Source organism: Ovis canadensis, chromosome 15 (genome assembly GCF_042477335.2).
Source record: "Ovis canadensis isolate MfBH-ARS-UI-01 breed Bighorn chromosome 15, ARS-UI_OviCan_v2, whole genome shotgun sequence".
NCBI lineage: Eukaryota > Metazoa > Chordata > Mammalia > Artiodactyla > Bovidae > Ovis > Ovis canadensis.
The window spans coordinates 12,148,470-12,174,566 of NC_091259.1; the positions used below are offsets into that span (position 1 = coordinate 12,148,470).

Genomic DNA, 26,097 nt, shown 5'->3' on the forward strand with positions numbered 1-26,097 from the left:
ATTCAAGGGGAGAAGAAGCTTGGAGGTGTTATTTGAAAGACTGTGAGAAGGCCGGTGTAGGAGGGGAGGGGGGTTGGTAAGAACAGTAGAACATCAAATCAGAAAAGACACCAGGAGCTGTGGTAAGCAGTGGTCAGCTTTTATGAAACCAGATTCTCTGAGTGCAATGGAAAGCTGTTGCTTCTTTTTTAAACAGAAAACAGAGTGACTTGATCTACAGTTTAAAAATATATCAATGAAATAGAATTGAGAACAAAGAAACAAATCAATATTTGACAGTGGAATCAAGAATACTCAATACAAGAGAGATAGTATTTTCAATAAATGGTGTTGGGAAAAGTAGATACTCAAATGCAAAAGAATGAAATTAGACCCCTATTATACTACTCACATCACAAAAGCTAACTAAAAATAGATTAAATACTTAAATGTAAGATCTGAAAGTATAAAACTCCTAGAAGAAAACATAGGGAAAATGCTTCTGACATTGGTGTTAGCAGTGATTTTTTTAAATATGACACCAAAAACAAAGGCATTATAAAAATAAGCAGTTAGACTGTATCAAAATAAAAAGATTCTACCCTGCAAAAGAAACAGCCAACAGAATGAAAAGGCAGCCTGCAGAATGGAAGAAAATATTTGCCTAACTACATGTCTGATAAGCAGTTAATATAAAAAATATATAAACAACTCATACAACTCAATAGCAAAAAAGAAAAGAAAAAGAATAATAACCAAATAATCTGATTTAAAATGAGAATGGGACCTGAGTAAACTTTTTTCCAAAGGGATATAAATGGTCAATAGGTACATGAAAAGATGCTTATTATCACTAGTCATCAGAAAAATGAAAATCAAAACCATGGTGAGATATTGTCTGCCACCTGGTAGAATGGCTATTATTAAAAAGATAAAAACTAACAACTGTCATTGAGGATGTGGAAAAAAGAAAGCCCTAATGCACTTTTGATGGGAATGTAAATTTGTGCAGCCAGTATGGAAAACAGTATGGAAGTTCCTGAAAATTTGAAAATAGAACTACCATATGATCCAGGAATCCCACTTCTGGATATACGTCCAAAGGAAATGAAATCTCTATACTGAAGAAATATCTGCACTCCCACAGTCATTGCGTTGTTCACAATAGCCAACATAAGTGTCCATTGATAGATGAATGAATAAAGAAAATATGATATATATTTTACATTATATTTATGCATTTTTTCAATCACAATAAAGAAGGAAATCCTGCATTTCTGACAACATGGATGAACCTTGAGGACATTATCCTGTGTGAACTAAGTAATCAGACAGAAAAACGACAAAACCTGTATGATCTCACTTATATGTGGAATCATTTAGACAAAAAACAAACAGAATTTATGCAGAAACAAAGTAGAATGGTGGTTGCTGGAGGCAGAAGAATTGGGGGAAATGTGAGATATTGATAACACACTTCTAGTAATAAGATTAGTAGGTTCTGGGGAACTAATACACAGCCTGATGACTGCTGTATTATCTACTTGAAAGCTACTAAGAGAATATCTTAAATATTCTCACCACACACTCTCTTTCACACACACACACACACACACACACACACACTTGTAATTATGTGAATGATGGATGTGTTAACCTTACTGTGGTAATTATTTCACAATATATACATATCAAATTGTCACATTATATACTTTAAACTTATACAGCATTTTATGTCAACTATTTCTCAGTTAAGCTGGAAAAAAAGATAATTCCAGCTACCTTGTGTAATGCAGACTCTAAGGAAGAAGAAAGAAGCATGGAGAAAGTTAACAGGAAGTTGGGAGATTTACTGGTATCTTGGATTTGGGAGATTATGATGGAAGAAATGAGATTTATCCTAGGAGTATAGACTTAGAGAGTAAAATTGCCATATTCTTTTCCATGCCATGATTCTCTTTTCAGGGAGGTTCTGTATTTTATTTTTATAAGGGATGTCATTCCCTTTTATAAGCTCATTTTAAATGTCATTCTTCTTATTTTAATTTAATACCAGAAGCATTTTGTATTGGGGTATAGACAATTAACAGGGTTTCCCCGGTGGCTCAGACGGTTAAAAAAATCCACCTGCAATGCGGAAGACCTGGGTTCGACCCCTGGGTTGGAAGATCCCCTGGAGGAGGGCATGGCAACCCACTCCAGTATTCTTGCTGGAGAATCCCCAAGGACAGAGGAGTCTGGTGGGCTATATTCCATGGGGTCACAAAGAGTTGGACACAATTGAGCAACTAAGCACACAGCCATTTAACAATGATGTGGTATTCCAGGTGATCAGCAGAGGGACTCAGCCATTCACATACATGTATCCATTCTCCCAAATGCCATTTATAAATAATGGCATACGTTTGAAATAACATAAAAGAAAGTTGTTTTCTTTTAAATGTCTAATATTCATATTGCTGAAAGGAGATAAATTTATTGATACATTTTATATAGGTCTTCATGAAGTGCTTTATCATTTGTTCCTATTAAAATTTCTGACTGGAATTCTGTAGCCCAAATAGTAAAGAAGATAGTCTCCAATAAATAGTGCTGGGAAAACTAGATATTTAAATGCAAAAGAATGAAATTAGATTCCTATCTTACTCTGCTTATAGAACCTGTGTGTGTGTGTGTGTGTGTGTGTGTGTGTGTGTGTGTTTGGTCATGTCCAACTCTTTGTGGCCCCATGGACTGTAGCCCAGCAGCTTCCTCTGCCCATGGAATTTTCCAGCCAGGAATACTGGAGTAGGTTGCCGTTTCCTACTCCAGGGGCTCTTCCTGACCCAGGGATCGAACCCACATCTCTTTTGTCTCCTGTATTGGCAGGCAGATTCTTTACCACTAGAGCCACTATATAGAACCTCCAATAGAAGACTCTCCTTTTGGACTCTCTTCCATTTTCCTCCCCCAGGCATACAATTACCCATGCTAGCTGCAATGATGTGAAAAATCACCACACAGTTTTTTACAGAGGAATGGGCTCTGATGGTCCAATCATTCCCAGAAGATGTCTGTGTAATATAGAGCACACTGTCTCTCTGAGAATTGGTCTTCTAATATTGTAATTAAAATAAAGAGATTATCCTTCATATCCTTTTAGCATTTTAGATAATCCTAAAAGTTCTTTCCACTTCCAAAATTTTAAGATGGTTCCTCTTCTGATTTCCAATGCCATTGACACAATCCAATGCTTATTTAGTTAATTACACAATGCTATATATGTCAGCCATTTTTATGCTAATAATATCCCAGTTTTATATCTCAAGTTCAGGATTTATTTTATATCTCAAGTTCATGAGGTTTATTCTCATATAATAAATGGCTTCCTGAACATGTCTACCTGGATGTTATATCAGCACTACAAATACTTAATGTCCAGCATGCCCGATTCATTAACGTTCCCCATCAACTTGCTCCTTTTGCTGTTTACTCTCCTCATATTGCTTAGGTTACTCTCTCTTTGATTGGCTTCTACTATACCATTCTAGCAAATAACCGCCTGCTTACTTGTCCACTTATCTGAGTCTACAATACTCAGTTCGAGTTACCTTCTTATGCAAAATTTTCCTAAGCCCACTTCCTAGGCAAGAAGAATTTCTCACCACCTGTGGTATCTTGAGTAATATCAGAGCACCTGCCTGCGTCTGTTCACCTATTTATTTGTCTACAATTTGAACTCCTTGAGAGGAATTATAGTTTCTTATTTCCTTGTAATTCTATGCTCAGCTTAAAATATATCACATTAGATGATTAACAAATATATCATGAGTGAGTAAAAATGAAAATTCTCTGATCTGAGAATGGCTCATGTCCCATTTTTTAATCTGAAATGTATTCTCACACTAATAGCATCTCCAAGACAGGGAGAAGCCATTGGCTTTCTTGCTTAGTTTGACTTGTTTGCCAGTTTATGAAGACTCGTATAAATGTTTACCTTCGTTTGTTTGCACTCATCGTTTCATGAGATATCAGTGTTCTTTCCATGTACATTCTGTCTTGCAGAGTGAAGAGATTTTGTTTTCCCTCTCTTCCTTGAGATTGAGATTAGAATAATGATGCCCAGCCAGTTTTTAATGAATGTTCATTCCTGTACCCCACATTTGCCTTAGTTCCCTCTGGGAAACAACTGAAGTTTCTTATATGTAGGCATTTATATATAAACCAATTTTATCATCAGCAGTTAACAAATACACTTCCAACTCTTCAAAATGTTAATGAAATTTAGACATGATTCTTAGCTCTCATTCAGTAAGCATACTTGGGTGAATAAGCTGTCAAATTTGAGTGGCTGAATTTTTCTCAGCATCATCTTAAAATACCTCCTACTCTCTGATCAGGCTAGAAGAAATTAACCAAAGTGATTTATTTTAACAGTGTCAAGAAATAAGGTGTGACTAGTGAAAAATGATAGAGTCAGCTTTCCTTCCCATTATGTTTTTAAAACTTACAGGTACTGGAATAATTAACAGCAAATCAGAACGAACTTTGCCTTACAAGAAAAGTTTCTTTCTCTGAGGTCACAAACCCTTTAAGACTTTGAGTCTGCTCTTCACTTTCTTTCCTTGAGTGGGTAGTGCTTTGTCACTCCCACAGCTATTTCCTTCCTCCTGCCAGTCTTCCTGACATTTCTTGATAGAGTCAGGAATAGCATTTTGTCAGTTAATTTATCTTTAAAAGGTCACAGATTATCATAGACTAGCTTGGCAGAAATGAACGTATTACAGAACATAGTTCAAACCAAGTAAACATTAACACTGATAATAATTATTATTAATCTTTATTAGGTTCTAGTTATAATTACATAATTAATGCAGTCAGTCCTCAAAATGGCCCTGTAATGTAAGCATCCCATGTCAGCCTTTTATAGGGCTCAGTGGTAAAGAATACACTTGCCAGTGCAGGAGGTGTGAGCTTGATCCCTGGGTTAGGAAGATCCCCTGGAGGAGGAAATGGCAACCCACTCTAGTGTACTCTTGCTGGAGAATCCCCATGGACAGAGGAGCCTGGTGGGTTACAGTCCACGGGGTCACAAAGAGTCAGACATGACTGAGCGTAGCATGGCACGTCACAATGTGAAAGCACATTCCTTTTGCAGAGAGGAAGAGAAGGATTGGCGAGGAGAGGCCACGTGGCCAATGGATGACTGAGTTAAAATCTGAACTCCTGTCCTCACATTTTTTGCATTTCACCAGTGTTTATAAGAATATGTGAATGCAATTGTCCATGTCTTGAATGACAAGGGCTCTTGAGGAGAGGTGCTTAAGGCAGATGCTGATCTGTTCAGCAGGCGTGTAGCCTGTATTCCCGTTGTCACATAGTTGGAAGCAGATTCAGATGGCTGAGATGAAACTGTGCATGTAATGAGTTGAACAGGGGTTTGCCTGACTCGCATGAATGTTTCTTTGCCTTCTAGGAAGATTTCCAACCTGCAGCAGCCTCAGAGACCAACTGGGAGTCAGTCACAAGCTCTATCTCAGTAAGTAATTTATTTTTCTGTTGCCTGCAAAAACAACTGATGGAGTAGTAGCTAAGGTCAATCCTGGGATGACTTCAGCATCATAAAGGATCTATGGCTTGATCCAAAGCCAGATCTCAAGCATGATGTGTTCTTCCATTTCTTTTGAGTTACAGTGGGCTATGTGCAATGCCCTTTTGCCTTCTCTTTCAGAAAGGTTTCCAGGAAATGTCAGTACCCATTGTAGGAACACAGGGGACAATGACTTAAGTATTTATGAGTTTCAAAGCAGAACATTCCAACTAAAAGACTATCCAGCCATATAAAATATATGAAACAGGTCCAAGGCCCAAGCTCAAGTGGGGAATTTTGAAATAGCTTTTTGAATATTCCAGGGGAAGCTGTTAACCTTTGCATTTTCAATGGTCTTTTCATATGTGAAAAAGCCCCAGTGTTAATCATAAGATAAAACTTAAGTACAAGCCAGACTTGTATTCTGTGTGTCTTAGAAATAAAACATAACTCACCCTGAAACTTAAAATGGTTCGTGCTCCATTTGTTTTCCTCCAAATTTAGTCATTTCTCAGTATTCGGTCTACTTATCTACTTTGTTCAGAAAGAGCAGGTTTTGTTTTCACCAATCCTGTGGGTAGCACTTGCGTAGCAATAAACTAAAATATCATAAATGCAGTTGTTCATTATAAGATTAAGAGCATGGAGAAAACTTGGCTATGGTTCTAAAGTATGTTAGCGTGGCTGAGTCAATGTTGATTATTTTTTTTCCCCCTGAAGTGATAGTCTATCTTTTGTTCTTGGGGGAAGTTTTAAACAATATCCTGAGATGCCAGGATTTCCTCATCTATAGACTCTGTGACTCTTTAATTCACCAAGTGCAGCTGCTGGACTAGAATATGATCTGCTGGAGATCAGTGAGGCCTCTAATGGTGATTTTACAGAAACTTTGTTCATCTCTGACAGTTGGCAATGCATGCTCTGAAATTAGCTGGGTATAGGCAATTATTGTCAGGCAGGAGACAATTCAAATAATGCTAGGGTACTGGGGAGCTAAGAGGCTAGGCAGGAGGTGTGGGCAGTTAGCAGCTGACTGACAATTTAAGGTACGTGCCAGTGGCAGCTTTTCCACCAGGACCAAGAGTTCTGTTCCGTCAGGGGGTCCTCTGGCTGCTCAAATATCTTACGTGTGATCGCTCAAGGTTGTCTCATCAGTCCTTGCCCCAAGGGCAGAAATTAATGAGCTTGAAGTCCCCCTCTAATTCAGGATAGCCCAGGTCCTCTGAAACAGAAGGATTGTCCCGTCCATTTGGTGCGTCTGTGCAAGCTCAGCCTTATGTCTGAATCCACTGGAAACTCTTCTGGATTGAGTTCTAAGTCCAGGTTCTGCTGAGTCCTCTTGGAAGGTGAGGGAGACCTCACTTCTTTTCTCAGCATTCTGATTTTCAAAAATCTTCTGAATCAGGAGCAAAAGCCCTTGGATCTCCCATTAACTTCTTTTTTTGTTTTTAAACCATTTATCATTTATTATTATTAATTTTTTTTACTTTACAATATGTAAACCATTCTTTGCTTCTGTTGAGACTGGTTTACAGTTTTCAGAACATTTTTTAAAACAAATTTTTATCATTTTAAAGTAATTCACTTAGCTTTTAGTTTGATTTTTATGAACATATAACAGAATCTGAATGAGATCAAATTTATAGTGCCATTGAAAGAAGCACAATCAAATAGTATTTCCCTCAAAAAATAGTTTTGAAATAATTACTCAGAAACAAAAATGTTCTCCATTGTTGATTAGGTCACCTAGTCAGTCATAAATATTTTCTTAACCATTACTAGTGTGTTAGTCGCTCAGTCATGTCTGACTCTTTGTGGCCCCATGGACTGTAGCCCATCAGGCTCCTCTGTCCATGGAATTCTCCAGTCAACAATGCTGGAGCGTGTAGCCATTCTCTTCTCCAGTGAATCTTCCCAACCCAGGGATCAAACTCAGGTCTCCTCCATTGCAGATTCTTTACCATCTGAGCCACCAGAGAATCCCCAACCATCATTAGTATTTCAAGTCAAAACTTGAAAAGAGCAGCAAAACTCATACCTAAGTTCTCTTTTACATTGCACCTATAGTTTGTATTTGCCCTTCAAACTAATATTAGTAGAGCTTGGATCCTTTCCTCATCCTCAGGGACTAAGAGCACTTCCACAGCTTTCTCTTGGAGGGACATCTGAATACACCCCCTACACCTTAGGTACTGTTAAGACAAAGCCCAGGAAGCTCCTTGCCAGGAGGTCCCCAGAATCATTTAGTTAGCTTTGCTTGTGGTTGAATGGCTTGATTGATGTACCTGCTTTTGTCTCAAAAAAGAGGGAAAAATGTAATTTCAAAGCTTTCATATGGTGTCATGCACCTAACTTTGGCCAGTTAATTTTGATTTTGTGGATCTTAGACCACATTATTGTGATACAAAGCTAATTGTAAATCATGTGGTCAGTAAGAGCCAAGTAGACTGCAGACCCAGACAATACAAAGTTGAGTGGGAATTTGGACTTGTGTTACTGAATCGTAAATTTAGCTGCCTTAAGCATAGTGTACCAAAAGGGTTGTGAAAGACAGAAGTAATGTACCTTAATCAGGGTTCAGCTTCTATGAGTCATGCACACACAAACACAAACACAAATACACTCCTAGATTAAATAGCCGGACTGGTACCTTCACCAGTCTATCTCACATCTCTCACTTTAGACCCCAAACCCCATCTGCCACTTATTCCCTTTCCATATAGGGTGTATTTGAATTACAGCAAATTATCCAATAGTAGCTATTTGTGCTCTTATAAAACCTCTTAACAATATTGCATAGGACAATATTACATAGGAACCTGGAATGTTAGGTCCATGAATCAAGGTAAATTGGAAGTGGTCAAACAGGAACAAAGTGAACATCAACATTTAGGAAGCAGTGAGCTAAAATGGCCTGGAATGGATGAATTTAACTCAGATGACCATTATATCTACCACTGTGGACAGGAATCCCTTAGAAGAAATGGAGTAGCCCTCATAGTCAACAGGAGTCTGAAATGCAGTACTTGGATTCAATCTCAAAAATGACAGAATGACCTCTGTTGGTTTCCAAGGCAAACCATTCAATATCACAGTAATCCAAGTCTATGCCCCAAACAGTAATGCTGAAAAACCTGATGTTGAATGGTTCTATGAAGACCTACAAGACCTTCTAGAACTAACACCCAAAAAAGATGTCCTTTTCATTATAGGGGACTGGAATACAAATATAGGTAGTCAAGAGATACCTGGAGTAACAGACAAATTTAGCCTTGGAGTAAAAAAATGAAGCAGGGCAAAGGCTAATAGAGTTTTGCCAAGAGAACTCACTGATAATATCAAGCACCATTTCCAATAACACAAGAGAAGACTCTACACATGGATATTACCAGGTTGTCAATACTGAAATCAGATTGATTATATTCTTTGCAGCTGAAGATGGAGAAGCTCTATACAGTCAGCAAAAACATGACCAGGTGCTGACTGTGGATCAGATCATGAATTCCTTATTGCCAAATTGAGACTTAAATGGAAGAAAGTAGGGAAAACCACTAGTACATTCAGGGATGACCTAAGTCAAATCCTTTATGATTATAAAGTAGAAGTGACAAACAGATTCGAGGGATTTGATCTGATAGACATACTGTCTGAAGAACTATGAACAGAGGTTCGTGACATTGTATAGGAGACAGGGATCAAGACCATCCCCAAGAAAAAGAAATGCAAGAAGGCAACATAGTTGCCTGAGGAGGCCTTGCAAATAGCTGAGAAACAAAGAGAAGCTAAAGGCAAAGGAGAAAAGGAAAGATATACCCACTTGAATGCAGAATTCCAAAGAATAGCAAGGAGAAATAAGAAAGCCTTCCTCAGTGAACAATGCAAAGACATTGAGGAAAACAATAGAACGGGAAAGACTAGAGATCTCTTCAAGAAAATCAGAGATACAAAGGGAATATTTCATGCAAAGATGGGCACAATAAAGGGCAGAAATAGTATGAACCTAAAAGAATCAGAAGATATTAAGAAGAGGTGGTAAGATTAAACAGAAGATTACAAAGAAGATCTTCATGACCCAGATAATCATGATGGTGTGATCCCTCACCTAGAACCAGACATCCTGGAATGTGAAGTAAGTGGGCCTTAGGAAGCATCACTATGAACAAAGCTAGTGGAGGTGATGGAATTCCAGTTGAGCTATTTCAGATCCTAAAAGATGATGCTGTGAAAGTGCTGCACTCAATTTGCCAGCAAGTTTGGAAAACTCAGCGGTGGCCACAAGACTGGAAAAGGTCAGTTTTCATTCCAATCCCAAAGAAAGGCAATGCCAAAGAATGCTCAAACTACCACACAATTGCACTCATCTCACATGCTAGCAAAGTAATGCTCAAAATTCTCCAAGGCAGGCTTCAGCAATATGTAAACTATGAACTTTCAAATGTTCCAGATGGATTTAGAAAAGGCAGAGGAACCAGAGATCAAATTGCCAACATCCACTGGATCATCAAAAAAGCAAAGGAGTTTCATAATAATATCTACTTATGCTTTATTGACTATGCCTAAGCCTTTGACTGTGTGGATCACAATAAACTGTAGAGAATTCTGAAAGAGATGGGAATACCAGACTACCTTATCTGCCTCCTGAGAAATCTGTATGCAGGCCAAGAAGCAACAGTTAGAACTGGACATGGAACAACAGCCTGGTTTCAAATTGGGAAAGGAGTATATCAAAGCTGTATATTGTCACCCTCCTTATTTAACTTAGATGCAGAGTACATCATGAGAAATGCTGGGCTGGATGAAGCATAAGCTAGAATCAAGATTGGCAGGAGAAATATCAGTAATCTCAGATATGCAGATGACACCACCGTTATGGCAGAAAGTGAAGAAGAACTAAAGAGCCTCCTGATGAAAGTGAATGAGGAGAGTGAAAAAATTGGCTTAAAACTCAACATTCAGAAAACTAAGATCATGATGTCTAGTCCCATCACTTCATGGCAAATAGATGGGGAAACAATGGAAACAGTGACAGACTTTATTTTGGGGAGCTCCAAAATCACTGCACATGATGACTGCACCCATGAGATAAAAAAAGACACTTGCTCCTTGGAAGAAAAGCTATGACAAACCTAGACAGCATATTAAAAAGCAGAGACATTACTTTGTTAACAAATGTCCATCTAGTCAAAGCTATAGTTTTTCCAGTAGTCATATATGGATATGAGAGTTAGGCTATAAAGAAAGATCAACGCCAAAGAATTGATGCTTTTGAATTGTGATGTTGGAGAAGACTCTTTAGAGTCTCTTGGACTGCAAGGAGATCCAACCAGTCCATCCTAAAGGAAATCAGTCCTGCATAGTCATTGGAAGGACTGATGGTGAAGCTGAAATAGTTGGCTACCTGATGCGAAGAACTGACTGATTGGAAAAGACCCTGATGCTGGGAAAGATTGAAGGTGGGATGAGCCAGGGTCGACAAAAGATGAAATGGTTGGATGGCCTCACCGACTCAATGGACCTGAGTTTGAGTAAGCTCCTGAAGTTGGTGATGGACAGGGAGGCCTGGCATGCTGCAGTCCATGGGGTTGCAAAGAGTTAGACATGACTGAGCAACTGAACTAAACTGAAAACCTCTTAATTTTCCCCAAGAGTAAGTGTCATTTGGGTATCTTTGGATCTTGATTTGTTAAAAAGCATTCACCTGAAAGTCTGAAAATAATTGTGGGCTTTGCTGTCTGGGACTCTATAAGGCATATGCATATTATTTCTCTTTAGGAATACAGCTAAGTTTCAGAAATGTAAGTTTTCATTAATTTTTATTTTCCTATAGAGAGATGAGATACTTGCCCTTGGGAGATATTATTTGTTTAGCAGTTTCTTTAAAGACATTTAGAAAACATTGGAGACTATACTTTCCATTCCCTTATTAATGGGTCATGAATTTTTACAGAGATGTTTGACTCATGGCTCATTTACCTCTAGATTGTACAAGGGTTAGTGAAGTAAGTGCTTAGAAATTTATATGGGAATATATTCCGTGACAAAATGCATAATCCCTTCCAGACTTTCTATGATGTTGCATTCCCCACTTAAGGAGTATTCCTGAGAATGTTTTAATGGCAACAGGGATCCCTAGCAAGTATAGCACTTAAAATGCATACACACACACACACATACACACACACACACACACACACAAAGTGCATTTACACACATACACACCCAAGTGAATCTTCCAGTCAAGGGAGCCAGTTTCATGGCTTATTATTCTTGTTGACAATAAGCTGCTTAAAGTACCAAATTTTATCAAGATATTTGCAGAGTAAATATAAACACTGCTCAGAGGACATCTATTGTGCTAGGTGAGCTATAAAGTGGGGGCATTGAGGCTAAGCAAGGGAGATGAAATAGATTACTCACAGTTTGCATAGAGGATGAAAGGAGTTCATAATTTATCTATTACCATTATTTGTTGATATGGATATGATGATTTGGGTCTTTGAACCAAGAAATTTAATGACTTATTTTGATATCTCCGTTTATCTGGTATCATTTAACGATTACAGTTCAGATGCTGGGTATTTTATGATCTTCCTGTTTTTGATTTGCAGTAAAGCAAATGACTATGATTTACCAAGTAATTATTTAGGAATATGGCAAGACTATGGCATAGGGGCTTAGCATGATATTTATATACGTGATGTCTTATAATCGGAAGTCTGTGTTCCTTCCATAAGGTTGTGTGACTTGTATTTTATAGCAATGCACTTTTTCTGAGTACACTGAGCTGTATGTCACTCTTAGGGGGTATCCTATCACTCTCCATCAGTAACGGACCCCACTCTCACTGCGGATGCTCTGGACAAAACGATTGCAGAATTTGATACTGTGGAAGAGCTGCTCAAGCACTTCAATCCTGAATCATGGCAAGACGATCTTGAGAATCTGTATTTGGATACCCCTCATCATCGAGGCAGATCGTATCATGACAGGAAGTCAAAAGGTAAGAAACAGATATAGTTCTTCATAAGCAGTTACAAGTGCTAATAATAGTAACAAGTAAAAATTTGCAATGCAATGTATTTAAGACACTTAAATCAGATTATTATATATCTTTTCACAACACTTTCAAATGATATTCTGTGTTTTGCCCAAACTGTGTTGTTTGTATGGGACTAAGAAAGACTTGAGTCATTCAAAGTTTGGAGCTAGAAAAGACCTTATAAAATCAGCTGGATCAACTTTGTGCTTCTTAGCAAACAAGGTATTTTTAGTCCCACCATAAATAGTAGAGGTGACCAACGTCAGGGGAGCTGGATAACTCTTCAAAGGCTGCATGGCAATGGAGAGGAAAGGAGAATCACGGTCTCTTGCCTCCAATATCAGTGCATATGTAACAGTCCTCTGTGTCTCTCTGATGGATGTGAGTGTTTAATTAGCCCAGGATTCATTCAGTGTTCACAGGAGAGGCTCCTGGTAAAGCAGTGGTCAAAATTCTGGAGGATTACAACTCTACTCATTCAGTGTCCTTTCCAAAAAATTTCATAAGGTCCTACCATAGGCTTGGCGTCCTTGGTAGTTCATAGTATAGAAAGGTCCCAAGAAAGAAACAAAGATGTGGGATATTTTGCACAAGTGTGAGGGCACTCATTCAGTTGGAAGTTTCAGAAAAACACAGTGAAGGGACGAGAAAAGAATATTCAGCAGAGTTAAAACATCAAGAGTTAAAATCATAGTTCTTAAACTCTTAAAAAATAGGATGCTGCATCTAGGTAATATGATTTTAGGATGTGAATGTTTATTTGAATGTTTAACTCAAACTAATAGAGAAATAATTTGCAATTACCTCTTATTGAATAAAAGTATAATTTCTAGTCTGTTATGTTCTTGCTTCATTTGTTAAGAATTGTTATTATTAACATTTTCTTTGGAAGTCTTATAAGGCTGACTTGCATCACAGATGTAAAGATATTTAATACAGTACAGCCTGTTTCTTTGTAGTAACAGAGGTCCTTTTAAAGAGAAGGGATAGGTTGCCCACTCCAGTATTCTTGGGCTTCTCTGGCAGTTCAGATGGTAAAGAATCCACCTATAGTGTGGGAGACCTGGACTCCATCCCTGGGTTGGAAGATCCCCTGCAGAAGGGAAAGGCTACCCACTCCAGTATTCTGTCCTGGAAAATTCCATGTACAGAGGAGCCTAACAAGCCACAGTCCATGGGGTTGCAAAGAGTGGGACATGACTGAGTGACTTTCACTTTCAGAATTGTGAACCTGTGCCCTTTTACAGATAATGTTTGTGTTGGTGAGGGCAATATGTTAGAATATGTAGGCTGAAGTGACTAATTAGTTAACTCCTGCCTAAATATGCTACTTATGGCTTAGGTCATAATCTTATATACGTGAATTGCACAGCTAAGTGGGAACGACAGAGGCACTCGTGGCCCTGATGTTATGGAGACACGGCGCATGCCTGTGTGAGTGCTAAGTCACTTTAGTCGTGTCTGACTCTTTGTGACGCTATGGACTGTAGCCCACCAGGCTCCTCTGCCCATGGGATTCTCCAGGCAAGAATACTGCAATGAGTTGCCATTTCCTTCTCCAGGGGATCTTCCCGACCCAGGGATGGAACCCAAGTCTCCTGCATCTCCTTCATTGGCAGGCAGGTTCTTTACCACTAGCACCACCTAGGATGTCACATGCAGGACAGTGCCACTCTCAAATCAAATTTCCTCAGTGCTCACTTTGTATCCAACACAAAAAAGAAAATGCTTTTTTATAAGCCATTGCTGTCTTTGGATCTCTACTAGGTCAACTTGAAAGAAAATAAAATATTCATGATGCTTTGAGAACCCCAGAAAAAAATATTAAAATGGCATTGGACAAAGAAATGATAAAACATGACTATGTCTTCAAGTATCTTAACCATGACAGCTATTTAAGGGTTAGCCCTACTTGACACCTATTTTTATGAAATACTAAAATTTAAAAATCACCTAAATTCATTACTTATTTTCCCCCAGATATTATGTTGAGTTAGAGGCATCTTGGTTCAAATCCTAACCCTGCCACTTACAAGTTCGGTGATTATTTTCAGCTAATCATTGATTGTTTCTGATCCTCGGTTTCCTCACTAGCAAGTATGATAATACCTACTTTCAGGAATTGTTAGAGGCTGTCTCCAAAGCACCTGACACATAGTACTGCTCAAGAGATGTTAGCCAGTTGTAATTACTGAGATTTCTGAAATGACTGCTTCACTTCCTTGATGGAGCCTTTATTGCCCCTGTTTTCTCTCTGTGAAGCCCACCACTCCATACTTCTCAAGTCTGGAGTACTTGAGATGCTACAGCACTTATTTGTCCTACTACTGCATTGCTGTTGTATCTCTGTATTTTGTCTAAGGGGTTTCCCTGTTGACTCAGATGGTAAAAAAAAAAATTTAAAAAAAAAAATCTGCCTGCAATGCAGACCTGGTTTGATCCCTCAGTTGGGATGGTTCCCTGGAGAAGCAAATGGCAACTTATTCCAGTATTCTTGCCTGGAGAATCCCATGGACAGAGGAGCCTGGCTGGCTACAGTCCAAAGAGTTAGATATGACTGAGCAATGTGAGATCCTAGGACCTAAGTGTTTCAACTGTGGCTGAATGTTAAGTCACCTGGGGAGCTTTAACAAATACAGGTGCCTAGTGCTGTCCCAGTCACGCGGACTCAGAAACTCTGAGGGCGAGCCTGGGGCATTGATATTATTTTATGGCTCCTAGGAGATTGAGTAGATCCCCTCTGGCCTAGAGAATTCCATGAACTATAGTCCATGGGGTCACAAAGAGTCAGACACAACTGAGAGACTTACATTTTCAGGAGATTGAGAGGGATCCTCAGAGGCACTCAGTGTTGAAGGATTGTTCATCCTCTATCTTCAGTAAATTGATATAATCTCTGACACATTGGAAAAGACCCTGATGCTGGGAAAGACTGAGAGCAGGAGAAGAAGGGGGTGACAGAGGACAAGATGGTTGGATGGCATCACTGATCAATGGACATGAGTTTGAGCAAGCTCTGGGAGATAGTTGTGAAGGACAGGGAAGCTACTGTGCTACAGTCCATGGACTTGCAAAGAGTCAGACATGACTTAATGACCGAACAGCTGTAACAACTGACACATTTTAGCTGCTCAATTGGTGTCTGTGAAATTGGAGATATTAATAATTTAGTATATTTCTAAAGTTTATAGAAACCCACTCCATAGAGTTAGGCTTGTGCCTTTATTAAGAATGCCTTTGGTTACTGAAATAACCTTGCTAGAGTATTCAAGGGAACATTCTGCTGATTTCTGATAAAGTAAACATTTATCTCCCCTACTGGCTTAGATTCCATTTCTCAATCTCTTATTTAAAACGGCTCTAAGGCAGATCTGTAACCTTTCATTGAACACTGGCAAGTCACCGTTGTCTACACTTGTGTAACTGTGCTGATTTAATTATCACTCCCTGATGCTGAACCACCTGCGTGTATCACAGAAGCAAAGGAAGTCACATTTAATATTTCAGCTGTCATTGTCAGCTTTTGCAACTTAAAAATATAAATCCATGGGTTTTATCCTGATGTATAAGAAATGGGATAGTGAATAAAAGAGTGAAAACCGAAAAATAGTTATAGATGATGGAGGTCCATTAGATGTCAAATAAAATATGAACTCCATAGGATTTCTAAAATGTTTTCTACTACCAGTATTTGTTGCTGTTGTTTGATCCCTGAGTCATGTCTGACTCTGTGATCCCCTGAACTTTAACCTTTTAGCCTGCCTGGCTCCTCTGTCCATGGGATTTCCCAGGCAAGCATACTGGAGTGGGTTGCCATTCCTTTCTCCACGGGCTCTTCCTGACCCAGGGATTGAACCTGCATCTGCTGTGTTGGCAGGCTGATTCTTTACCACTGAGCCACCTGGGAAGCCCCTATAATAATCTTTTAATGATGCTCTATAGAAACAAACTTGTCATTTGTGAATATCTATTGAGCATCCTTTTTTCTGATTTCCCCAGACTGATCAAAAGTGGAATTTTTCATGATATCAAATCTAAATTTTTCATGATATCAAAGAACAAGATTCTAAAATTGAATGTGAATATATAGATCACAAAATTTTATAAACACTAAAATAAAATACAAATACACTAGGTGAGGAACTTGTAAACTAGGAAAGAGTTAATATATTTAAATTAAAATTTATGCTTTGCTTCTCCTGTTATTTGAAGGGAGATTAGGTGACAGTGAGGTTTTACTTCGCCTTAAGAAGAGACTGGAAAATGGGAAGTATGAGGATATTAAAAGTTTAGAGAGAAGAGGGAGGGAAAGGAGACGTAACACTGCCAAGTACTGAAGCCAGAATTTCAGTGCATAAGGTCCACTTTTTTTTCAAATTCACAAGCAATAGATAAGAAAAAACTTGTCTGTAAAAGCTTCTGGACTGATGATATTAGGACAAGTTAATATATCCAACTTTCAGTTTCCTAGAGGATAATGGAGAAAAGGGTAGCATGGATAATTGAAATCTGTAAATAACTGCAGTTCCAAAACCCAATTTTGCCAATAATTTCAACCTTAAAGCTGCTCAAAGTTTTAAAATAAGTCATTTGAAATTCAAGTTGCATTTATTTCTTCTGATGAGCATGCTAATAACATAGCAGATTTGCACATAATTAGGTAAAAAATTATATGGATGTTCTACAAACCATGCAATTACTCTCTGAATCCTTGCATGGCCGCTATACCTGTGTTCGGTTATGAAGTCATGTTCAACTCCTTTTGACCCCATGGACTAGAGCCAGCCAGGCTCCTTTGTCCATGGGATTTCCCAGTCAAGAATACTGGAGTGAGCTGCCATTTTCTTCTCCAGGAGACCTTCCCAAACCAGGGATCAACCCATATCTCCTACATTGGCAGGTGGATTCTTTACCACTGAGCCACCAGGGAAGTCAAGGAAGCATGACCACTGAAGTTAACAGAAATTATACTATGATTCCTTGAAAAAAAAAAAAAAAGTCCTTTGAATTTATGGGCAGTGTGTATTTAGTCAAGTAGATAGCACAAAATCTGACATCTCAACATGGAAAAGCTGTTGGTCTTAAACTCTTCTAGACTGGGCATTGAGAAGTGACTTATGGGAATTAACAATGTGAGATCCATTTTTTTTTTTTTTTTTTTTACTTATTCCGGGACAGCACAACTTTCCTGAATGACGGTGTGTTTGTGTGGCTGAGCTGGTAAAGAATCCGCCTGCAGTGTGGGAGACCTGGGTTCAATCCCTATGTTGGGAAGATCCCCTGGAGGAGGGAAAGGCTACCCACTCCAGTATTTTGGCCTGGAGAATTCCATGGACTGTGTAGTCCATGAGGTCGCAAAGAGTCGGATACAACTGAGCAAATTTCTCTTTTACTTTTGCCATAGAAAACCCAATAATAAGAGGGAAACCTGTTTTCATAGCTTGTGTTGTGATTAAAATATGGATATAATTGTTGAGGCATTCCAACTTAGTAGTTCTGAACAACAATAATGCTTGATAAAAATATATTTTCCCCAAAGATTTGCTATTTATTGATACATGAGCTGAATTTGACCTGCACTCCTCTTTAAAAATCAGTAAATTAATATTGAGTGAATCAAGCATACTAATATTAAGTTGATTCCAGATGACAGAGTTTGAAATATATGATTTACTCTGGGACAGTTACCAACCCATTCCGCAGGATCTTATATCAATTCTGTGATTTCTTACATGATGTTATTTTTCTATAAGATATAAAACACTCTTTAATATTAAAACAATTTATTGGTAAATACCTGGAATAAGAAGCTGAGGATTAAATTAAATAGATATGTCTCATATAAAATGTTAGAACTGGCTCTGAATTCTTTTAGATGCAAATATCTTTTATTTTTAAATTAGTCACTTAGTGTTGTTTTTTGTCATGCCCTTGCAGACTAACTAGAAAGAGGTAACTTGCTCTTCCAAAAATGATTTAGAATGTATGAAATAATTTCAGTGTATTAAGATATGAATATGTTTTTTAAATGAGCTAGTCAATGTAAATCAAATGCTTACAACTTTCTCTTGCCTGTTTGATATCTGAGTAAGAATTTGCAGAAAAGTCCTTGACTCTACGGATGAATTGGGTATGGCAGTCTTGAGATGTCATCTGCTTGCGACTATCTATAGGTGAATTAAACAGGGGTACAAGAGACATTAAATCAAATGGATTTTTCTAATTTCTTATGTTCAGTAAGGGCTAACTTCTTTGATTTTCCTGAACAATGTGGTATGTACCAAGTAAAAGCTTCTTTTTATCAATATTAAAATTGCTTACCATAAATTTGATAGAAATAGAGCAAAAAGAAAGAATGTGATAGTGGGAAGAGGACAGACTTTGGAGTCAAGTGAACTTACAATAAGATTCTAAATCAGTTCCTGATAGTGGCCTTGGAGAAGTTATATGCAGACCTCGGCATTTAGTAAAATAGCTAATTACAACCCTTTTGCAAAGCTGTATTAGGCTTAGTAATAGCAGCGCATCCAACTCCTAGAAGCCCCTCAATAAATGATGGCTACTATTATTATCTGAATACAAAACTCTTTGGGGTCAAGTAAACTTATAATAAAATTCTAAATCAGTTCCTGATAGTAGCCTTGGAGAAGTTATATGCAGACCTCGGCATTTAGTAAAATAGCTAATTACAACCCCTTTGCAAAGTTGTATTAGGCTTAGTAAAAGCAGCGTATCCAACTCCTGGTAGCCCCTCAATAAATGATGGCTACTATTATTATCTGAATACAAAACTTTGCATAGAACCCAGACATTTCTGTGGACCCTCTTCTCTTCCCTGTATGGTTTTAAAAGTCTGGAGAGCCTCCTATGGACTACCCAAATATTGTCATATTTAAGTATCTGTATAATCAGTACACTCATTAAAATTTTACAAAATAAATTCCAACTACTCAACTTTTCCAATATACTATTTATTAAGAAATTTCTGGCCCCATTTTGCTTTTTAGACGTTTTCTTTTTAAAGCTTAGTTTTTAGGCTTTAGCCACTGTTTATAACCCATATGATTTGAAAGTATCTAGATGCCCCACTCACTCGGTTTGCCTGCAACCATTAATAAAAACCATATTGTCATATATAGTGCTGCATGCATCTACGAGGGCACACACATAAAAGTTTGAAGACAATCTCAGCACACGATCAAGGACTTTTTTGGCTCGTTTATTCTCATAGTGCCAGCACAGCCTCTGCTTCTCTCCGATAATGGTTGTCTATCTTTGTGAATATCCTAAGCCCACTTTCATTATCAAACATTCCTCAGGTCTAGGCATATGACTTAAGTGCAAATTGATTGGAAAATCCATTTCACAGTAGAAAACCATAAGTAACTTTTAACCTCTTGGTAGACAAATGTGTCTTTTCCACAACGGTCACTCTTGTTACTCTGAGTGGGTTTGCCTTGTGGTTCCTATACCAGTTTTTACCTGTGTGGCATTGAGGAACCCAGCAGCATCCTGTGCTCAGTGCACTGATGGACTTAAGGAGACGGCACACCCTTCCTAGAACTCATGCTCATGCCGAAACTGCTGGTGCTGGGAGATCTGGCTTGCTAAGTGTCTTTACTTGCAAGGGACTGTGCTTTGGTGCTATGTCTCATTGAATTAAACCAAACACACATCATCATTGCTTTCTGACATTGTGATCAAAGTGAGCATGATCTTCCTTTCCTTAGCGATTACCAATTGCACAATCTTGACTACTTCTGATTTTAGGTGATTCTGTTCTTAACTTTATTTCATTGATCTGTTTTACTCATTTTGACATTAATGTGAAGCATACCTACTGGGAGCTGAGGGTTTGGACCACACTTCAGACACTTTTAACTTGTTCAAGCTTAATGAGTTTCTTGGCAGGAGAGTACTGTTATTCCCATTTTATCTAATAAAAGAAAGAAATGCAGAAAGGTTTACTGACAGTTATAAAATAGAGAGCCATGACATGAACCTGGGTGTGTTGACTGTGAGGTCAATGCTGTGAGGGACCCAGTGGTGCTTAAAACTCAAGAGACTCTTAGTCTAGTAAATGAGAGAAAGACAAACAATTAAAGGACTCCTTGATTCTTATTCATCTCCTAACCTTGTTCTTCTTTTCCATTTTATAGATATATTTTTACACCCCCTCTAGAGTTCAGAGAATTGCATTATGACAGTGTCAGTTGCTTTCATTTCTAATCCAATACCTTATAGATATCCGTGTATTCACCCATTCATTTTCTAGCCTATATTTGTCAAATGTCAAATTGCCCAGTGGCTGTAGGCAAGTCACTCAACTCCTCTGCATCTCAGTTTCCATATCCATCAGATGGGAAAAGTAGTCTCTAAGATGAAGGTTTGTTATGAGAATTCCACGACACTTAACTTTGTAAAAGCATCTCACATAGTACCCGGCACATAGTAGCTGCTCAGTAAATTTCCATTCACTCACTGCTTAACAATGTTTTTAAACCCTGACAATTAGGAATTGTCTCACTGGGAATATTTTACTATGATTTAGGTTAATTTCTATATATGCAAGTGGTGAATGTTTCCATTCTTGAGAAGTTAAACCAGGAAATAGAGTCATGAGATTCATGATTTTAAGTTTAAAATTCCCTGATATTCCCTCATTAAAAGTTATAAAATAATTGTTCTTTCCAGACTCATTTGCACTTGAAAACTGGGTTGAAATGTGGAAAACAGTCTTCACAATTAAGTGCTAATTTATAGAAGTGGGAATCTGAAAATCACAGTGAGATTGTAATGCTCATAAAGATGAATAGATGCCTCCTGGGAAATTTATGAACCTTAAAGAAGGCTGAGAGCCCCTAGTTTCTTGGTATAAAAATACTACAATTATTCATACACTCCCCTTACCTCCCACCCCTACCTAAAGCACTATAAATCTTGTCTTGTAATATCAAAGTCAAGTTTATAGCACTTTATATAGCAGGCTGTGGGACTATCACCCATTTGGCATAAGACATATTCCTGAGCACCTTGAGATGTATATCAGAGAGCCAGCCTCCTGGATGCCATCCTTCACCCCATGTAAAAGATGTGGAAAAGCTTCTAGAGCCCATGGGTCTTGGTGCCAATCTTCATGCATCACAGTTCATCTGTCATCGAGCTGGTTCCAGAATCCTAGCTTTTCAATTCTAACCCAACAACAATCAGTAATTTGATTCATTTCATCATTACGGAGTACCTATGCCTTATAAAGAAAACTTGGATTGATTAGTAGGTCTATAAATGGCCTAAACATTTTCTAATTTTGGTTTTAAGTTGCTTGGTATCCCACAAAAGATAGGTGTTTAAAAAAAAATCAGAAATGTTTGCCTAGGTAAGCCATAGTGATTCCTGTTTTTTTTTTTTTATTGGATTTAATTAATTATTTCAAATATCCTGAAATGGCACATATTCTGAGACTACCAAAAAATGTATTTTTCTCAGCACTATGCAGCTTCTAATTGTAGAAACTAAATGGTTTTAGGAGTGATACGCTTAATTGACCTACATATACTTCTTCCACTAGTGGTAAAGAACTATGAGAGGGAAGATTAAAAGATGATTAACTCAGATTCCAAGAACCTTATGGTTTAGTGGATGAGAAACACCTACATAAAGAAAAAAGTATCCATTCATCTGACACTGGACATCTAGATTGCTTCCATGTCCTAGCTATTGTAAACAGGGCTGCAGTGAACATATAAGGAAGTTGTGGTACATATACACAATAGAATATTACTCAGCTATAAAAAGGAACACATTTGAGTCAGTTCTGATGAGGCAGATGAAACTGGAGCCTATTATGCAGAGTGAAGTAAGTCAAAAAGAAAAACATAAATACTGTATATTAACACATATGTATGAAATTTAGAAAGACAGTAAAAATGATCCTCTATGCAAGGCAGCAAAAGAAACACAGATGTAAAGAACAGACTTTTGGACTATGTGGGTGAAGGCGAGGGTGGGATGATTTGAGAGAATAGCACTGAAATGTGTATTACCATATGTAAAATAGATGCCCCGTGCAAGTTTGATGCATGAGGAAGGGCACTCAAAGCAGTCCTCTGGGACACCCCAGAGGGATGGGGTGGGGAGGGAGGTGGAAGGGGGTTCAGGATGGGGGAAACATGTGCACCTGTGGCTGATTCATGTCCATGTGTGACAAAACCCATCCCAGTATTGTAAAGTAATTAGTCTCCAATTAAAATGAATTAATTTTAAAAAGAAAAGGATAAAGCAAGTTCTACAAAGTAAGTGCTACAATAGAAGGCAGGGAATGTGAGGTGAGTATTTAGTGAAGGGGCTAGAGAAGATGTCGGGTGAATGTGCCTCTTGACTTAGAAGATTAAAGTGACACAGTGGCCTGAGATGCCCGAGAAGGTAAATTAGATTGACAAAAGCTTGAAGTTAGAAAAGCATGGCCCTCCTTCAGGCACTTGCTCTTCGAGCACCAGTGCCATGTGCTGAATCTGCACGAACAGAGGCTGCCTGCTAGGAGAATCCTTAAAAGATTTCAGCACTGCAAAGGCCTTAACTGGATTATACTAAAGTGATTACTTGCAGAAGAGCATGACAACCCCCTCCAATATTCTTGCCTGGAGAATCCCATGGACAGAGGAGCCTGGCGGGCTACAGTCCATAGGGTTGCAAAGAGTTGGTCACAACTGAACTGACTTAGCATGCATGCATACAAAATGATTACTGGCTAACTCCAAGAATATGTAGAAGTTTAACTGGAGAATAGCAAGAATATTCAAGACTGGTGACACACGTGACAGGATAAAGACTGATGGATTGATGAGGAAATAGCATAATGAACTTGGAACCCAGAAGAGACTGACTCAAGGAAGTTCAATCACTCCAGTTGTGCCTGACTCTCTGTGACCCCATGGACTGCAGCACGCCAGGCTTCCCTGTCCATCACCAACTCCCTGAGCTTACTCAAACTCATGTCCATCGAGTCGGTGATGCCATCCAACCATCTCATCCTCAGTCTCCCTCTTCTCCTTCTGGCTTCAATCTTCCCACCATCAGGGTCTTTTCCAGTGAGTCACCTGGTCTCATCAGGTGGTATTTTTCAATACCAAAGGAAAACACTAGGTTCTGTGCAGTTGCCTGCTTTATTAGCAAGGCTATGATCAGTGTGTACTCTTTTGGTAGAATCTGATAGATGAATATTTGCGCACAGGTGTACATGCTTGGATACACACATAATTGACAACATCTTATAAGTGACAGGTCAGTGCCTGGCAACGCACCTAGGAAGCCAGGTCATTGACAGGAAGTCGACCTCTAGTAGGAAAGCTCCAGCAGGGCTCATAGCATCTGCTCGCTGTACCCTTCTTCAAATCTTCAGACTGGAGCTTCAAAGTGCAAGAGTGATGAAAAGGTTAGATTCAGACTCTGGCTCTTCTACTGACTGCGTGTGTGGTTGTAGACAAGTTTTTTCCCTTTCCTCTCAGAGGCTCTATTGTCTCAAGTGTAAATGTAAGGGTAAAGATAGTATGTGATTCGTAGCATTGATGGGGATTTCATGCAATCGTATTCATGAAGAACTTCTATATTACCTGATACTTGGGATGGCCAGTATCAAAAAGACCAGGCTGACTCTCCTTCCTCCCAAATCTGAGCCTTCGTAGACTAGAAACTGATGAGGGTGTGCATTCAACAACAACGTCCCGTTGCTTTACACATCCCCGCCCCAGGGCTCAGATCGCAGAGCTCATCCCACAGCCCAGGGGCCTCTGTGACTAGGCTGCACTCTGAGGCCAGCACTGAGGAAAAATGGTGCTTCCCGTAACTGGGTGCAATGGCCCACACTGGATTCCTGAGTCCAGAGGAAGGCTTTGACAACACCTCAGCCCTGTCAGCCTTTGCAGCAGATTGTCGGTGCAGAACACAAAAATGGAAATGACGTCAAATTTCCATGAGAAAGCAGGACTCAAATTCAAAAGGACAGCGAAAGAGGGATGATGACATTATGTACAGCTGAGTGAAATAAGGGCAATTAGATGAAATTAATGGGCCTTTGAATTAAATTTGGTACATCCTCGCTCTCAGTAAGATTCCACTGTGGAGGCTGAATCGGGAATGGGAAGGGTCGCTCTTCTCCCCAGGTTTGTATCACGTGGCCTGCACCCCTCCCCCAACAGGAGCTCACACCAGAGGCCCCCTCAGACCAGGGCTCCAGAAGCCTTAATTGCCACTCAGTCCCCTGTCTGGCTCCCCGCTCTGCTGCACTGCCTAATCAGTCTTCTTTGACTTGAAAGTCAATATCCCCTGCAGAAAGCCTGCAATGGAGCTTTAAAGTTATTTGCATCCACTCTGAGGAATGTTTTTAGTTCAAGTTCTAAATTGAGTGCCTTCGTAGTTTCAATCCCCCAATAAGCAGGGCAGCTGGATTCTACAGCAGTCACACAGGGCCACATAAATAACTGACAGCATCGTAAATCTCTTCATGGCCAGTAGGAAACAGAAGTAACCAGTGTGAGTCAGTAAAATAGTCATACAATGTGAAGAGTTTTGTTCCAAGACAAGTAAGGCATGCATGCCTATCCTGATTTGTGGAGGGCCCTCTAGGCAATCAGCTGAGTTCCCACTGGAAAGCACGCTATGGTTTGGCTTGGACATACTCTGGACATAAAGGAGGAGCCATTCACCACCCCAGTCGTAGTACACTGCCATACAGGACAGCTTAATATCATGCCAGGGAGATCAGTCTTATCCCTTCAACCCCAGGTTGCCTGCCAGCCCCCCATTCTGCCTGATGTGGCAGAGACTGGGCAGCAAGAGGGAGAATGACTTCAAGCGCAGTTTTCCTACTTCGTATTCACTTTGAGTAAGTAACACACATCTCAAAAGGTTAGGGAGCAGCAATAAGTAGCCCTGTGTGTCATATGCCTGGCAGAGGACTGGCTGAACCCACCTAGGCTCAGTCTGTCGCTTCCTTCCCATCCCTCTTGGCCTACCACACTTTACAGAACAGACTGTGTTCAGTGGCTCAGTCATATCCAACTCTTTGCAACCCTATGGACTGTAGCCCACCAGGCTCCTCTATCCGTGGGATTCTCCAGGCAAGAATACTAGAGTGGGTTTCCAGGTCCTCCTCCAGGTTACCTTCCCAACCCAGGAGTTAAACCTGAGTCCCTCAATGTCTTCTTGCATTGACAGGCAGATTCTTTACCACTGAGCCACCTGGGAAACCTCGCACATTACAATCCCTTCCTGCAAATAGAGCCTCTTGCTCCTAGATGGTGGACAAAATATATTCCCAGCATCACAATCAGCAGCTTTGGCCCTCTGCATTAGCCCTGTCTGTAGCCCAGTAATGCACAGCCAGCATCAGTATTTATCTCAAGGTGACACTTGTAATGGATGATTGCAGCACTTCTAAATCCATTTATGTAATCCTCTCTGCTTTGCTTGCAGTTATTTTTCAGGGTTTTAGCAGCAATGAAATGGTTCCTTT

At 39.2% G+C, this 26,097-nt stretch overlaps 1 protein-coding gene across 2 annotated transcripts in view; it reads left to right on the top strand.

Moving 5' to 3' along the window:
- Nucleotides 1-26,097, top strand: part of PDGFD (platelet derived growth factor D) — a 280,450-nt gene that overhangs the window by 237,889 nt on the left and 16,464 nt on the right. For both annotated transcript variants that reach the window (XM_069554791.1, XM_069554792.1), the window contains exons 4-5: nt 5,435-5,497; nt 12,350-12,548. In XM_069554791.1, coding sequence (XP_069410892.1) covers nt 5,435-5,497; nt 12,350-12,548 — 262 coding nt within the window. The remainder of the gene's footprint in view (nt 1-5,434; nt 5,498-12,349; nt 12,549-26,097) is intronic.